Source organism: Microcaecilia unicolor, chromosome 1 (genome assembly GCF_901765095.1).
Source record: "Microcaecilia unicolor chromosome 1, aMicUni1.1, whole genome shotgun sequence".
In the NCBI taxonomy this organism is placed as follows: domain Eukaryota; kingdom Metazoa; phylum Chordata; class Amphibia; order Gymnophiona; family Siphonopidae; genus Microcaecilia; species Microcaecilia unicolor.
In genome coordinates, this window is record NC_044031.1 from 719,567,839 (window position 1) to 719,586,434 (window position 18,596).

Genomic DNA, 18,596 nt, shown 5'->3' on the forward strand with positions numbered 1-18,596 from the left:
GGACCCGGGTGACCAGAGGCAAGGGACGACTCACCAGGCATCAACCCAGTCAGCAGCAAAGTCCCACCGACAAAGACGGACCTTGAGAACTAAAATGTGACAGGGACTCTGCTAACTCAATGTGAAGGAGGTATATGCGGGGTTATATATTTGCAGAAGTTGCGATGGGGGTGCTATAAGGGTAATGCTATATATATATGTAATTTTTCTTGCTTTCTTATTATCATAATGCTGGGCGGGCATGCGAGGGATCACCGCTCTCTCAACTAACTAATAGGTGGGAATAGGATGTCCCACTGGATACAAAGGGGAAGGGGGGGTAGGGGGGGGGTAACTCAGAAAAGAAAAAATTTGCAGGCTATCGAGAGGGGGACTTATCTTATGAAAGGAGTAATAGCGAAGTTTTGCTGGCTAAATCAATGTCGGTAGCGATAAAACTGATGTCATTCAATGCTCGTGGCCTAAACTCTCCACAAAAACGAAAGAGTTTTTTTAAAGAGGCCAGTAGGATAGGGGCAGATATTGTACTGGTACAAGAAACACATTTAATGGAGAGATATGAACATCTAGTGGGTAATTCACGTTACCCGTTACAATATCTGGCCTCTAATAAGCTACAGAGAAAGACAGCAGGTGTGGGGATCTTATTAAGGCGGGGACTGGCCTGGGACACTATTGATGTGACGAGGGACAATGGGGGACGTTTTATCATGCTGGTGGGCAAAATGGAGGGCCAATTATATACAATAGTAAACATCTATGCTCCTAACCAAGCACAGGGTGAATTCTTTGAAAAGGTCAGCTCGCGAATGGTAAAGATTATTCAGGGAGAGATACTGCTGGGAGGGGATTTCAATATTACCATAGACCCTAAGGTAGATAATACAGGGGAGGCTGTGCACTACGCAAAGGCGGAGCGTAGCCGACTAATCCATTTTCTGAATGTATGGGGACTGGTGGATATATGGCGGGCTTTACATGAAACAGAAAGAGATTACACATGCTATTCAACCCCTCATGGCACACACTCTAGGATAGATATGTGGATGGGTAGCTCGGGCTTAATGCTACAGGTTATATCTTCAGAAATAGAGACGCGTACATGGTCTGACCATGCCCCAGTGGTTCTTTCATTGCGAGGTAAACAGGGGATGGATGGGAGGAGACATTGGCAATTCCCGGACAATCTGCTAAATGACCCTAAACAGGTGAAAATCATTGAAGGGGAATTAAAAGAATTTCTTAGCATAAATGACACCCCGGAGGTCACGCCTGAGATACTCTGGGAAACCCTAAAAGTAGTGATGCGTGGTCAGGCGATATCCTTACAAGCACACCTACACAAAGAGACTAAACAGCAGGAAAAAGCGTTACGAGTCACAATAGATCTTCTTGACACTAAGGTGAAGCAGCAACAGATTGCACCAAATATTCAGGAAGACCTACATAGAGCTCGAGTGCAACTGGCAGCATTGGAAAATAGGAGCATTCAGGAACAGCTGCAAAGGGTTCAGCAAGAGTATTATGAATTTAACAACAAAGCTAGTAAGCTATTGGCATACAAATTAAAACAATTAGCCAATCGCAATAATATCAATAGCATAACAGATGAGCAAGGTCGGGTGTGGGATCAGATGGAGGATGTTCAAAGAGAGTTCGTGAACTACTATAAGCGGTTATACCAGCCAGAAACCTTCCCAGAAGAGGGATCAATACACGCAATGTTACAGAGGGTAGATTTCCCCACTCTGACAGAAACAGAACGGGAAATGTTATCGGCCCCTATCGAGGAGGAGGAAATCGTAACAGCTATAAAGGGATTACCGGGAGGGAAGGCACCGGGGCTGGATGGCTTTGGCAACCGGTTTTATAAATGCTTTAGAGCCATTCTAGCACCGGTGCTACTTCGGGTGTTTAACAATATCACGAGGGGGACTACACTCCCCCACTCGTGGAGATTGGCGAGTGTGGTGTTGTTGCTTAAACCCAATAAGAATCCTCAGAGCTGTGGATCTTATCGGCCAATCTCCCTATTGGGAACTGACTATAAAATTTTCACCACGATTCTGGCGACGCGACTACAAAAAGTGCTCCCACGCTTGGTGCATGAGGACCAGGCAGGTTTCGTCGCATCTAGGCAGACATTTGATAACACCAGAAAAGCGCAATATTTATTAGACAGAATACAGCGGATAGGGCAGCCGGCGGTTTTCTTGTCACTGGATGCAGAAAAAGCATTCGATAGAGTGCTGTGGCCCTTTCTTTTTAAGTTGCTAGAATACGTAGGATTTAGCGGTCAGTTTCTGCATTGGGTCACGGCGCTCTATCGCAATCCGCTGGCTCAACTAAAAATCAATGGCAGGAGTACAGCTCAATTTGAGTTGTTTCAGGGCACGAGGCAGGGATGTGCGCTGTCCCCTTTGTTGTTTGTCCTGTCTATGGAACCACTGGCCCGAATGGTTCGCCAAGAGCCACGGATTCAGGGCATAAATATGGGGAGTCAAGACACTAAAATAATGCTTTATGCGGACGATGTTCTACTAACTTTAGCAAATCCAGAAGAGTCTATGCGTGCAGTGATGGGTATTCTTAAAAAATATGAGGAGGTAGCAGGCCTAAAGATTAATATACAGAAATCAGAACTTTTAGCTATACAATTTCCAGCAGGATTACAGGAGAGCCTGCAGCCGATGTTCCCATTCAAATGGGCATCAAAGGCTATACGCTATCTAGGAGTGTATTTAACCCCAAATACGAGAGACTTGTTTCAGGCAAATTTTGTCCCGAAAACGCAAGCTTTATTTACGGAATTAGAAAGATGGGGAGGACTGGGGATGTCCTGGATGGGCAGAATAGCGGCGGTGAAAATGTCCATACTCCCCAAGCTCCTATACCTGTTCATGGCAATCCCCATCCAAATCCCGAAAACATTTTTCAAGATGCTACATCGAAAGGTCTTCGCCTTTATCTGGCGGAAAAAACCCCCGCGGGTTGCAAGAAATGTACTGTATCAATCTAGAAGAGATGGGGGGATGGGGGTACCGAATTTTTGGCTATACTATAGAGCATCATTATTCCAAATGTTAGCTATAGGTCAGAAGGGACTTACTAGACCGTGGTCACATGCGGCACAGTGGGGTTTGAGGGGGATCCCACTTTGGGTGGCTCCCTGGCTCCCTATACCGTCATTGAAGAGTCTTACACAGGGATTACAGGGTCAAATGGGGGTGGCTTTGAAAGAATGGATCAGATGTAGAATAACCTGGTTTGCGGGTCGGAAATATCATTTAAATACCCCCATAATCTTTGCACTGGATTTTCCAGCGGGTCGGGAGGAACATGCATACAAGCGGTGGTCGGCAGAATCATTACGAGTACTAGGCCAGTTATGGGTGGAGGGACAATGTTGCACATTTGACACTCTAAAGGAGGAATATGGGCTGGTGGACAGGGATAAATTTCATTATATGCAGGTCCGAGATTTTATACAACGGAAAGCTAAGGATGACCTGTCTTTACAAATTACTGAACTAGAACGGGCCATGGATTCTGGGGCAGGAAAAGGCGGTATATCTAGAATTTACAAAGCACTATTGCATCACTCGTTTCCCCTGACTCCATACATTAAAAAATGGGAAGCTTTATTAGCAGTCCAATACCCGAAGGAAACATGGCTAAAGATATTTAAATCATTATTAAACTTCACGGTGGCGACACCACTGGTGGAAAATGGCTATAAAATGCTTTATCAGTGGTATCTTACACCACATAGGCTATCCCGTATATTTAAAACAGGGACATCGACCTGTTGGAGGGGATGTGGGGCACAGGGTACATTCTGGCATATATGGTGGGAGTGCCCAGTGATTCACAAGTTCTGGACGACCTTAATGGCCCAAATACAAGAGAAACTGGGGATCCGGGTCGCACAATCTCCGGGTTTGTGTTTGCTTAACATTCCGGAGGCAGGGATCAGTAAAACACAACATGGTTTGCTGGTATATATAGTTACAGCAGCTCGGACCCTGATAGCCAGGCTATGGAAGCAGGTGGTGGCTCCTACGATGGAGCAGGTGTGGGCAAAACTAGATTTTTGCTGTATAATGGACAAAATGACAGCTAGCAGAAGAGGTACAATGGTTCGCTTCCTCAAAACATGGAACACATATATGGAGTGGAGAGGGCTAGAGATGTAACATACTAGCAAGTCTGATCCTCAAGAGTTTGAGTTGTACATGTTGAGTTACCTCATGGGAGGGAGGGGGGGGGGCAGGGTGGAGTGGGAGGAGGGGGGGGGCAAGGAGTTTGATTGTATAATTTCTATAATCAACGGAAGATGTTGGCTTAATGTACCATGTGAATGCCGTGTGTGTTATATTCTGTTGGATAAAACTCAATAAATATATTATTAAAAAAAAAAAAAGAGCTCCCAGGTGCATAGCACTCTTCCCTTGTGTGTTGAGCCCCCCCAAATCCCCCTCAAAACCCACTGCCCACAAGTCTACACCATTACTATAGCCCTAAGGGGTGAAGGGGGCACCTACATGTGGGTACAGTGGGTTTGGGGGGTTGGACGACTAAGCATTAAGCAGCACAATTGTAACAGGTAGGGGGGGATGGGCCTGGGTCCACCTGCCTGAAGTCCACTGCACCTCCTAACAACTGCTCCAGGGACCTGCATACTGCTGCCAGGGAGGTGGGTATGACATTTGAGGGTGAAAATAAAAAGTTGTGAAACATCATTTTTTGTGGTGGGAGGGGGTTAGTGACCACTGGGGGAGTCAGGGGAGGTCATCCCCGATTCCCTCTGGGGGTAATCTGGTCATTTAGGGCACTTTTTGGGGCCTTATTCGTGAAAAAACAGGGTCCAGGAAAAGTGCCCTAAATTCTAGCTACAAACGCATACTTTTTTCCATTATCGGCGAAAGGCACCCATCTCTGCTCGGCCGATAACCACGCCCCATTTCCACCTTCGCCACGCCTCCGACACGCCCCTGTCAACTTTGTACGCTTCCGCGATGGAGTGCAGTTGAAAACATCCAAAATCGGCTTTCCATTATACCGATGTATTCGTTTTTGTGAGATAAACGTCTATCTCCCGATTTGGGTCGAAATCTAGGCGTTTTTCTCTTTCAATTATAAGGTGGATAGTGATCCTGCCCCTGGATGGGTAGGGGCGCCGACTAATAAGCTGCAGGAGGGTGCCAGAAACCCTAGCACCGGCCCTGTGAAAACCTGACTGGTTGAGGTGCCTCCAGGACCTGGTTTGGGGACCACTGTCTCAGGGTGTTGTTTTTTTCTAGGAAGGAACATGTGTAACCCACTGGAAGTTTGCTTGTAAACACATTAAATTCTGTGGTCCAACTTGTTATGCATACTTTTTACTTTGCAGTAAAAATGTAGTTTTAAGAGCTGTACTTTATTATTTTTACTTGAGATTTTTTTTAAATAAGATTTTCTACTTTTACTTTGCTACTTTTGAAGCCAGTACTTTTTACTTAAGTACTTTAATGACCCCATCTCTGTTAGTAACACATTGGAGCTGAACCCATGCTGACTCATTTTCATGTTTCCATTAATCTGCGTCTATCTACATGGTCATTAATTTAGTTTCAACCTGTCCGGGACCCTGGCTGGGATGTGGGAAGCCACTGAGGAGTCCCCTTGGGAGAAAAACAGAGTACAAACCCACAGCTGGTTAAAGGCCAGTTTTATTCAGCACTGGCCTTAGGTGCTATGGGGAAGTTTAAAAATACAGCACTCACCCTTGCAAATATCTAAAGTTAGAATTCCAATGAATAAAGAAAACAAGGCTTGCAGGAATGAAGCTAGAAAAGGCAAGAGAAAAAGTGGAGCAGGAATCCGGAACAAGAGCAGGAAGAGACTGAAGCCAGAACAAAGGAGGAAGCAAAGATACAAGGCAGGATCCAAGAAAAGAAATAGGAACACAATCACAGAAACATGAACAGATTGAATGACCCAGTCCTGAGCCAGCTCGGAAGAAGAGTGGCAAAACCCCAAGATCCTGGTCTGGCCCAGCAGGGCCAATCAAGACAAAGGAAGACAGAGAAGACAATGGAACACCCACAATAAGCAAGGGCAGACCAAGAAAGAAGACACCAGAAAACACACCCATCCCACAAAGACACACAAAGGATGGGAACAGCTCCTCCTAAAGGAGAGGAGACATGCACAGCTCTACCCCGTGCCATTAGTCACACAACCATTTTGCCTGGCAGTGATGTCAGGCTCACAAGTCTATAGTTTCCTTGGATCATCCCTGGAGCCCTTTTTAAAAATTGGTGTTACATTAGCCACCTTTACTGTTTGATACGCAAAAATGTTTCACAACTTACTAAATTTTGTGTGGTCCAGTTCCTTTGTTATTTATTTGCCCTGTTCTCAGATATCCAGCTTCTCTCCTGTGCCAACGTCCATGGATATGAGGGCCCAAACTGGAGAAGTTTATTTAACACCTTTGCCTAGCATGAACTTTCAGCACTGCTAAGCCCCTTTAGAATATCCTAATTAATTTATATTTTCTTTTAGAATTTAGCTCATGCCTTTCTAGTGGTAGCTCAAGGTGAATTACATTCAGGTATAGCAGGTACCATATTGATTCTAATAAAAGCCTGGGCTGTTATTAGAAACAATGGGTTTTCTGAAATCTAGGGTGGGCTATCAATCCCTCCTCCACACCTCCTCCCTGCAATGACCACCATTTCTCTCCACCCTGCTCCCCCCAGTGACCGACATTGCTCTCCACTCTCCACCTCCCTTCCCCCATGATGACCGGATCTCTTTTACCTCTCCTCACAGTTCTGGCACTGGGCCAGTACGGGGGCCTTGAGCATCTGCGCATGCTGAAGGCACTGCACCAGCCCAGCACTGTGAGAAAAGGTAAAAAGAGACTTCCAGTTACTGCCAGGAGGGGGGGGGGACGACGACAACAACAATAGTGCCAGTTACTGCAAATTCCAGGGGATGGACTATTATTGGAGGAATCTAAATTTGGCTTTTAAGATGAAACTTATAGGGTTTTTTGATGCTGAAACAGGGGCGTGGGCCATTATTAGAGGTGGGCTATTATTAGAAACATTGCTGTATTTCCCTGTCCCCAGAGAGCTTTCAACATGTTTTACCTAAGGCAATGGAGAGTTAAGGGACTTGCCCAAGGCCAGAAGAAGAGTCGGGGGGATTTGAACCCCATCTCTCTAGTTCATAGCCTGTTGCTCTAACCACTCAGTCTCTGAATGCAATATACAAGTTAAACATTTTTTCAGCATTTTTCAGTAAATAAATGACTTTGTAGAAATCAGACTAAGATTTGACATAATCTCCTTTATAAACTGTATTTCCTGTTAAGTAAGGATGAACTTACAATAAATGATGAAGTAAATTTTACTTACTGGATCACCTCCAGAAGCAAATGAAATAGACTGCATGTGATGACTTGCAATAATCTGTAAAATATGAGAGATTAACTATTAGTCGTTTTGGGGGCAATTCTAAAACTGGGTGTCAAAGTCAGACAGCTAGAATGCAGCGCGCTGAGCACGAATTCCATAATGGCATCTAGATGCCAAGATTCTGCAATAGAACACCTGCATAAATCGGCTTCTATGCACCTACGGTTAGGTGCTGTCATCTACGCCATATCAACAGAAGGCACAAAAATGCACGCACCTAAATGCACTTTAGCACATGACTAATCCTGTAAGTTACACGGGTAAGTGGGAGACTCACCTATGTCCTACATGACTTAGTAACATAGTAAATGATGGCAAGTAAAGACCTGCATTGTCCATCCAGTCTGCCCAACAAGGTTGGCTCTTCTCCCATAGGGTGACTGACTATACACTCATTCTGCACCTGGACTAGCTTGCTACACACACTGTAACTTAGATCAGTTCCTTATCTCTTGCTTAACTGTACAAAGAACTTGCCTTGAGTTTAGATAACCATCAAATTATCCCAACTGACTCGGTACGACGCATCTTGTTCTCATCATATATCTGCTCTTGGTCCCTCAGCTATATGGTAAGCCATATTATACAAAATCTTTAGCATATCTATGTTAGTTGAATGTTCTAATGCATGCTTATTAGGTGTATCATTAGTATTATGCTAACATTTTATTATATCTCTGGCATTTGAATTCCAGTGCTGTTAAATGTGTATATTTTTGATACTGTTTCATGGTAATTCTATTCAGTGCATTTTTTCTAGCAAAAAAGGTGCTGGTACTCAAATGCCAGGCCACCTTTCAGGGGTGAGGTCAACACTGAGGGACCCACCCCACAATAGCCAGGCCCCCTGCAACCAGTAAACTAAATGAGACAAAATGCAGTGTGGCTGAGGTAAAATTGTAACCTAATACCAAAAAAAGCAACTTCAGCCAATGTTGTATATGGGTCGCGTTATTCAATGGGTATAGTGGAGAAAAAGCCCTCAGAAACCTCCAGTGAGATTCTGGTGGTTTGATGCGAGGTTATACACAATTTTGTGAAGTAACTCACGCAGTGATTCTATCATAGGGCAAAAAACTCCACTCCCTGACTGTTATTTAAGTCTTAATCTGCACACAGTATGAACAATGTTTAGGCGATGTTTTTAATAGTCGCGATTTAAACAGTGTTTGTGCTCTAATGTATCTTTCAATTGTGCTCTAATGTATCTTTCAACTACACATGAAATAAAGTAGCACTTAGCTTTGTGATTTAAATCGGCACTCTTCTGTGACCGTTCGACGGGGGCCGCCGTTTCACCTAGAAAACTGGCTTCATCAGGAACGGAGTGCTCACAGTGATATTGAGTTGAGAACCTAAAAATAGAAGAAAGCACATTAAATATCTTTCAAAGTGCGCAAAATCTTTGATAAGCAAAACTTCTGGATTTTGCGCACTTTGAAAGATATTTAATGTGCTTTCTTCTATTTTTAGGTTCTCAACTCAATATCACTGTGAGCACTCCGTTCCTGATGAAGCCAGTTTTCTAGGTGAAACGGCGGCCCCCGTCGAACGGTCACAGAAGAGTGCCGATTTAAATCACAAAGCTAAGTGCTACTTTATTTCATGTGTAGTTGAAAGATACATTAGAGCACAATTGAAAGATACATTAGAGCACAAACACTGTTTAAATCGCGACTATTAAAAACATCGCCTAAACATTGTTCATACTGTGTGCAGATTAAGACTTAAATAACAGTCAGGGAGTGGAGTTTTTTGCCCTATGATAGAATCACTGCGTGAGTTACTTCACAAAATTGTGTATAACCTCGCATCAAACCACCAGAATCTCACTGGAGGTTTCTGAGGGCTTTTTCTCCACTATACCCCCTGCAACCAGTCACAGAATCTATGACAAGGTAGAATTGTTGAGTAGAGCCTGAACTCTTTCATTAAAACCTGGGGACCATGGGTCGATTTTAGCAGACAATGGAAAAGGTGACGGTACTCAGTACCCCCTCAAAAAAGCCATGGTTCTATTATTAGGTTTCAGTCTACTTTTTTCAAGTTTACCTCATTTATTATATTTATGTTTATTCTTGGTTATTTTACTATTGTTATGCTGTTAACAAAATTGTAAGCTTTATGTTAAACTGTACCTGCTGTACACCATCGTGGGTGAATCTCTTCATAAGGGCAGTTAATAAATCCCAATAAATAAATAAAGGTGGCCAGAGTTGCATCTGGCACTCTGCACAGGACACATTTTTGCTTGTGTCCCCGCCGCTCCCCCCCCCCCCCCCCCCCCAGCGCCTGCAGTTGTCCAGCACTGGTCTCCACCACATTGCCTGCCCTGCTTTTCCCCTCATGTCGCGTACACACTCCTTTTGTGTATGCGATGTGAAGGGAAGACCAGGGCAGGCAATGCTGTGGAGAGCCAGAGACAGCACTGGACAAATGTTTCAGCTGGCAGGGGTTGGGGAACCCCACCTGCCAAATCAGGGGCCCCAGAGCCAATTTGGGGGCCCCAAACCCTGTGGCCCCCTGTAGCTAAGCCACTGCATAGAACTCAGTTCTATCTTTGTCTGGTAACTAAGCTGATTACTTGCTGCCTTGCAGTAGTGTGGGCGCATATTTGGGGTGTGCGCTGGGCCACTTTTACTAGGGCTGGGGAAAAGGTCATTTTTTAATGGGCTGGGAAATGGGTGTGCGCAAAAATTAAAATCAGCACGCACCTATTTACGGCCTGAGCCCTTACCGCCAGCCACTGACCTAGCGGTAAGGGCTCACACGCTATCCACACAGTAACCACGAAGCGTGCGCCAACATGGCCGTGCTGCTGATTACTGCCAGGAACACCCCTCGTAGAAGAAAATAGAAAAGGGCCCCAGAATGAGGTGGTTCATATCCACCAATGTATTGCATGATTAAATAGTATCACAACCTGTGAAGAATCCAGCACCATAATGAAGAACTATGCTGCTTCCACATATCATCCAAGTAAAAGCTAACCACAGCGAATGCTTTGGATAAAGCAGGAATCACAAATGGTCCAATTTTTCTAATTTTATTAAGCTTTTTTTTTTTTAGTTTAACTTTTTTTATTGATGACAGAACTTAACAAATACAAACTTTTTCCGAAGGGTATTACAATAAAGTATAGTATCATACCTTATGTCATCATAATTTGAAAATTTTCCTCCTCTCCCTGTTTTTTTTTTAAACAGCTTTTGGATTAAAAGCATAGGGAAAATGTGGCTGTGGGATGATTGTCTGAAAAGTAGCCTATGATATCTAAGATATGCACTGATGTTCAGAGCACAATGCTTGGATTTGTTAATACAGCTTCATCGCGCATGAGCTTAGAGTTCGTACATTAGCTTTGTCCTCGTCACAACAATTCTGCACTGTGTCCAAGCCCTCAGTTCTGCTGGTTAAAATTATCCAGAAAATAGGTCAAAGGGAAACCAGTCACTGGAAGAGGACTTAGAATTAATTATTTGCAAGCAGGCTCCAGGGTTCCTACTGTTCATACTGAAACAAAATACCTTTGTGCACTGAAGAATGAAACCCAGACTCTTATCCACTGGATTAAATTAGCAAGCTGATGACACTGAAATAATGAGGTATCGGGGCAGGTTTCTGCTAGAACTGAAGAGTGAAAGTCTACAGGATTCTTATCATGCCACATGCCCGTCACGTGATTTTCTTCATTGCCTGAATAATTCCAGAGATGGCACCTACAGGCTCTGCGTTCATGACCGTCCAAGCTCCAAACCTACCTCCGCTTCTCCACATGGTACTGTGACTTGCAGGAGGAACCTTACGATACCTTCTGCGTTTAACTGTACATACATTTTGGCTTATTTTCATATTTGATGTTCAACCACCTTAAGATGATTATTTGCCTTTTAGATATGCATAAACATTTAGACATGTATATTGCCTATACATCTCCCAATTATATGTAAAATGAAAAATTGTGCCTCTGGCAAGGGGCTGTGGTCAGGGTGTGTTTTGGGCAAGACAAAAAATTAACATGTTCCACATTTCAGAAGGGGAATGCGTGTCCGTTTCCAAAAAGATTGCCATTGGAATTTATATCTGCCACTTGGGAGATCTAGGTTTCAGAAAGATCCAACTATTGTGCAGTGCTCCATTGGAAGGCTTAGGGGAAGTGGTGCCTTAATCCCGCAGTGGTTACTGTCACCCCTAAATATGAACCTGACAAAGGACATTAGACTCTGACACCTTCAGTACAATACACATTATCCCCCTAATTCTATACAGTGTGCAGAAGTTAAGCCCCAATTAGGCACCTACCGAAGCGCTCAAACAAAGGTTAGCACCCAAATGAGTAAACAAAAGTTAGGCATCTAAATGCTCTTAGGCGCTATTCTGTATGTTAGCAACAAAGGGGCCTGTGAAGAAACAGTGTGTTTTAAGCCTTTAAAAATGTATTAGATATTTTCCTGCTTTAATTATGTCCTGAAGTGTATTTCTCCTATTTGTCCAGCAGGTGGTGTTTCTTTGCTGTAAAGCTGTTTCAGGGAACTGAGGGCCAGATGCACTAAACTTTACGAGGCAATAACGAGCAAGTAGTAAACCCTGGCATGCACTAAATACGTTTTTCCGACGACAGTAGCAGCTAACGCAAACGGAATGCAGATGAGCAAATTGTGTAGAAACCCTATTGAAATGAGATGCACTAAGCTTTTCCGCTTGCCCTAACGCTGGAAAATGCCGGGAAAGCTAACGAGAGGTCTGTACCTCTCGTTGGGGCTGCGCGGGCTTCGAAAACTTATAAAGTGAAAAAGAAAAATCGAGAGGGGGCAAAAACGCTCGTCAGGAGCATCCTTTATGGACGTTCTTCACTGTAGGTATTATAGGTTAAACAAAAAAACAAACACGTCCTTTATGGACATCCTTTATTGACAGCCCGAGCCCATACGCCAGGCCCCCTCCCTGCCCATCTTCAAATCACTGCTTAAAGCCCACCTCTTCAATGTCGCCTTCGGCACCTAACCACTACACCTCTACCCAGGAAATCTAGACTGCCCCAACTTGACATTTCATTCTTTAGATTGCAAGCTCCTTTGAGCAGGGACTGTCCTTCTTTGTTTAATTTGTACAGCGCTGCGTAACCCTAGTAGCACTCTAGAAATGTTAAGAAGTAGTAGTAGTAGTAGCCTTGCCCTCCCCTCTGCAATGAAATCAGAACTTTTACACAGCCCCGGCCCCCCTTCCTCCCTCCCTTCCTTAAAATGACAGCTTCCCCGCTATCCTCCGCCCCCCCCCCCCCCGTGGCCCAGCCCCCGCCACCCCCCTGAGGTAGCTGCCGCCGCCGCTCCCCCCTCCACCTGCCCCCCCCCCCATCTGCCACCGGGCCCTCGCAGCGCCTCTCACCTCTGTGTGAAGGCGCTGCACCGGCAACAACAGCTGATCGCCTCTTCAGACTTCCCTCCTTTGCTCCTGGCCCGCCCTTGTCTTTCCATGTATGTTAGAACAGGCTCCATGTCGGCAGATCCTGCTCTAAAATACTAGTGGAGCGTGACACATCTCAGTCTAAATGTCTCAATTCCAATTTGTATGTCCTTTCTACAAAGCTGCTCCCCAGGTTCTGTGCATATGAATAATTGATGTCTCTGAGTGTTTATGGCTCGATTGTTAGATTTGCCTGCAAGTTAAAGGATTGCAAGGTATCCTAAATTAACACAGTTTCTATAAATTGCCTGATTTCTTTTCACTTGCTTTTGATGTTGGGACTGAAACCTAGCCTTGATTTGGAGAAGCTGCATATATGGGAGGCAATTCTATAACCGGGTGCATAGGAGCCAACTTTTCAAAATGAATGGGGGTAGTGCATTTCCCCCCTCTCCCCCCCCCCCCTCCCCTCTCCCCCCTACCTCATTATTCAATATCTCTCTGTGAAACAGCAGTAATAAAAAAGGCAAGTGCATTTTTATAATAACCATTGCATTCCATAAAACAAAAAGGAGCCAGTTCCTACCTTTTTGCTATACAAAACATTCCACATTTCAGAGTGAAGCAAGCTTACTTTAAATAAAGCTATAAACAACAAGTGCTTTTTGGCCTGAAAACAAACCTTGACCCGATAGCTGTGCGGAGGAGAGGGAATTAGGGAAAAGTTTCCTTCTTCAGCTTTTTAACGTCGTCTGGCGGCTGACTGGCTGGCTCTGTTCTGGGGTGGACTGGCTCCCTTCCCTGTACCTCTCTGGCTTGCTCTCTGTCCTTCTTCAATGTTCCGGGCTGCCGGCAGCGTCAACGCGGTAGGCACACACTACCTTCGGTGGCTCCGGAAACTCTCCCTCTGTTGCAGCATCCCGCCTATGCTGGAAACTGTAACAGCGGGAAAGCTTCCGGGCCGCCGAAGGCAGTGTGCTTACTGCACTGACACTGCCGGCGGCCCGGAACATTGAAGGACAGCGGTGCAGGGCAGGGAGCGGGATGGTGCAGGGACTGGAGCGGGAGGAACAGGCACTTTATGCCCACGCACCACCACTGCTGCCTCAATTATTGGGCGGTAAGCACTAAGCACACACTACCTTCGGCGGTTCCGGAAGCTCTCCCTCTGTTGCAGCATTCCGCCTATGCGGGACAGGAAACTGTAACAGAGGGAAAGCTTCCGGGCCGCCAAAGGCAGTGTGCTTACTGCACTGACACTGAGTCACTGACGGCGCAGCGGCCCGGATACATTGCAGAACAGCAGAGTGTGGACAGCGGTGCAGGGCAGGGAGTCGGGACAGTGCAGCGAGCAGGAGGGACAGGCACTTTACGCCCACGCGCTACTGCCTCAATTATTGGGGGTGCTTGAGCACCCACAGCACCCACACGGAGTCGGCGCCTATGACCAGGTGCATTATGCAATAAGGGGGAAATTCTATATGTGGTGACCAAAGTTGGGCGAGCAAATTTGGCAGGGCGGTCAAATTGAGTGTGCAACTTAGAAAGTTGCATTCATAAATTCTAATTACTGCCAATTAGTGATTGACTTGTTAATCATTCTAAGTATATTCTGTAAAGTGGTGCGTATAAAATCTAAAGCGCGGATCTCAAAAAGGGGCATGGCAATGGGAGGGGCATGGGTGGGCTGTGGGTGTTCCTAAAAATTATGTGCACTGTTATAGAATGTGCCCGATCCGTGCCTAAGTTAGGCGCAGACTTTTACACCAGATTAGTTGGTGTAAATGGCTGTGCCTAAATTTTATTTATTTATTTATTGCATTTGTATCCCACCTCTTTGCAGGCTCAATGTGGCTTACAATACATCATGAGTGATGGAAATATATTAGAAAATAGACATTTAGTGTTACAGAAAGATCTTGGGCAACAAGATAATGATAAAACATAATATATGAATAAACAAGCAGATATTGTTAGATAGTTCTGAATATATGTGGGGGGGGGGGGGTTGTGTATATTCACATTGGTTGGTCTTTGTAGTATGCCTTGTTAAAGAGATGGGTCTTCAGTAGTTTGCGAAAGTTTGTTAGTTCGTAGATCATTTTTAAGTTGTGCGGCAGTGTGTTTCATAACTGTGTGCTCAAGTAGGTAAAGTTTGACACGTACATTAATTTGTATTTTAGACCTTTGCAGTTAGGGAAGTGTAGATCAAGGAATTTGCGGGATGATCTTTTGGCATTCCTGGGTGGTAAGTCTATCAGGTCTGACATGTGGGCTGGTGCTTCTCCGTGAATGATTTTGTGAACTAGGGAGCAGATTTTGAACGTGATGCGTTCTTTAAGTGGGAGCCAGTGTAATTTTTCTCGTAGGGGCTTAGCACTTTCATATTTTGTTTTGCCGAACATGAGTCTTGCTGCGGTGTTCTGGGCTGTCTGAAGTTTCTTGATTATCTGCTCTTTGCAGCCAGCGTAGAGTGCATTACAGTAATCTAGATGACTGAGCACCATTGATTGTACCAAATTGCGGAAGGGTTGGCGGAAAACAGTCCTAGGGAAGAGAGGTCTTACTCTTTTTAGTTTCCACATTGAGTGGAACATCTTCTTGGTTGTGTTTTTCGCGTGGTTCTCGAGTGTTATGTGTCGATCGATGGTAACTCCAAGAATTTTTAGGGTGTCTGAAATTGGAAGGTTCAGATTTGGTTTTTACCCACAGCATTCAGGTGTCTAAATGAAGACATCCATGCTGTCTTCAGAATACTCAGGCACATAGAAAACTGTAGGCAGACAAAGACCATATGGCCTATCCAGTCTGCCTATCCATGCCATCTACTCTCCCTATCACTTAGAGATCATCATCTGCGTACATTCTATAACTTGCTTTGCATATCAGCAAATAAATCACCTAAAGATGACATATAAGGCCTTGTTTATTAAGCCATGCTATAGGCGTGCTAACATTTTTAGCGCATGCTAAAAAGCATTCACTAACACTAGAGACACCCATAGGAAAATATAGGTGTCTCTAGCATTAGCGCGTGCTAAATTTTAGCATGTACTACAAACGCTAGCACGCCTTAGTAAACAGGGCCCATAGAGATTAAACAATAAAGCAGAAAGCACCGAACCTTGCGGCACACCCAGATAATTATTCACAATTAAAATATAGAAATATAGAAAAATGTAGGCAGATAAAGACCATATAGCCAATTCTACTCTCCCTATCACTCCCTTAGACATCCTATGTCCCAAGCTCTCTTGAATTCACATTCTGTCTTTGTCTCCATCACTTCCACCAGGAGGCCATTCCACAAATTCATCGCCCTTTCCGTGAAGAAGTATTTCCTTATAAGTCTATGCCTTTATTTATTAAATTAAACAAAGCACCTGCATGCATTGCAATCCTGCTCTGACCGAACTATACCCCCTTTCAAACAAAAAGCATCTTTGCATGGTTGATGTAAAAGTTTGCATACTTTCACACCCATATTCACCCATGCTATTGTATATTAACCATTTTCCTCATGTAAAAGATTTCATACAACATAAATTGACAGAATTAATTATCATAAATTATTGATATGCAAACTGCATAAACAGACATAAAATGTAAAAAAAAACTAACAAAAAAATAAGACAACAAATTGTTCCCATCTGTAGGAATACCCGAAAAGCTGGACAGTGAATACACATCATTTCTAACCCCAGGCCTAAAATATCCTGACCATTTTCTGCTGCATCTCTCTAATTTGAGCACCACCCTTGTTACAAGATGGTCAGAGTTGTATGCGGCATTTGTACTGTCCCACTGGCAGAATGAACTGTGTCATATAAAGCTACAATGTGTAAATATTTCTATAAAAACCTCGAAACAGTCCCTCATCTTTCACATTATATAAAATACAGACCTTACTCCTCTTTCTTAGAAAAGTGCATAACATACATTAAACATACAGCAGAATGCAGACATTTGGTTGAATTAGCTTAAATTTAAACTTGCATTAATTCAGCTACAGTGGTGGAAATAAGTATTTGATCCCTTGCTGATTTTGTAAGTTTGCCCACTGACAAAGACATGAGCAGCCCATAATTGAAGGGTAGGTTATTGGTAACAGTGAGAGATAGCACATCACAAATTAAATCCGGAAAATCACATTGTGGAAAGTATATGAATTTATTTGCATTCTGCAGAGGGAAATAAGTATTTAATCCCTCTGGCAAACAAGACCTAATACTTGGTGGCAAAACCCTTGTTGGCAAGCACAGCGGTCAGACGTCTTCTGTAGTTGATGATGAGGTTTGCACACGTCAGGAGGAATTTTGGTCCACTCCTCTTTGCAGATCATCTCTAAATCATTAAGAGTTCTGGGCTGTCGCTTGGCAACTCGCAGCTTCAGCTCCCTCCATAAGTTTTCAATGGGATTAAGGTCTGGTGACTGGCTAGGCCACTCCATGACCCTAATGTGCTTCTTCCTGAGCCACTCCTTTGTTGCCTTGGCTGTATGTTTTGGGTCATTGTCGTGCTGGAAGACCCAGCCACGACCCATTTTTAAGGCCCTGGCGGAGGGAAGGAGGTTGTCACTCAGAATTGTACGGTACATGGCCCCATCCATTCTCCCATTGATGCGGTGAAGTAGTCCTGTGCCCTTAGCAGAGAAACACCCCCAAAACATAACATTTCCACCTCCATGCTTGACAGTGGGGACGGTGTTCTTTGGGTCATAGGCAGCATTTCTCTTCCTCCAAACACGGCGAGTTGAGTTCATGCCAAAGAGCTCAATTTTTGTCTCATCTGACCACAGCACCTTCTCCCAATCACTCTCGGCATCATCCAGGTGTTCACTGGCAAACTTCAGACGGGCCGTCACATGTGCCTTCCGGAGCAGGGGGACCTTGCGGGCACTGCAGGATTGCAATCCGTTATGTCGTAATGTGTTACCAATGGTTTTCGTGGTGACAGTGGTCCCAGCTGCCTTGAGATCATTGACAAGTTCCCCCCTTGTAGTTGTAGGCTGATTTCTAACCTTCCTCATGATCAAGGATACCCCACGAGGTGAGATTTTGCGTGGAGCCCCAGATCTTTGTCGATTGACAGTCATTTTGTACTTCTTCCATTTTCTTACTATGGCACCAACAGTTGTCTCCTTCTCGCCCAGCGTCTTACTGATGGTTTTGTAGCCCATTCCAGCCTTGTGCAGGTGTATGATCTTGTCCCTGACATCCTTAGACAGCTCCTTGCTCTTGGCCATTTTGTAGAGGTTAGAGTCTGACTGATTCACTGAGTCTGTGGACAGGTGTCTTTCATACAGGTGACCATTGCCGACAGCTGTCTGTCATGCAGGTAACGAGTTGATTTGGAGCATCTACCTGGTCTGTAGGGGCCAGATCTCTTACTGGTTGGTGGGGGATCAAATACTTATTTCCCTCTGCAGAATGCAAATAAATTCATATACTTTCCACAATGTGATTTTCCGGATTTAATTTGTGATGTGCTATCTCTCACTGTTACCAATAACCTACCCTTCAATTATGGGCTGCTCATGTCTTTGTCAGTGGGCAAACTTACAAAATCAGCAAGGGATCAAATACTTATTTCCACCACTGTATTTCTTGGATTCCATTTTCTAAGTCACGACACCCTATATGTGTTTTGATAGTAGTTTATACCTTTGCATAAGAAAACAAAGCTATACCAGTATAAGAAAGAAACAAACGTCATACAGTTGGT

General features: G+C 44.3%; 1 protein-coding gene across 1 annotated transcript in view; it reads right to left on the reverse strand.

Annotated features, from left to right (window-relative positions):
- Nucleotides 1-18,596, reverse strand: part of SHC4 (SHC adaptor protein 4) — a 147,626-nt gene that overhangs the window by 43,565 nt on the left and 85,465 nt on the right. The window contains 1 exon segment of the mRNA XM_030190420.1: nt 7,410-7,463. Coding sequence (XP_030046280.1) covers nt 7,410-7,463 — 54 coding nt within the window.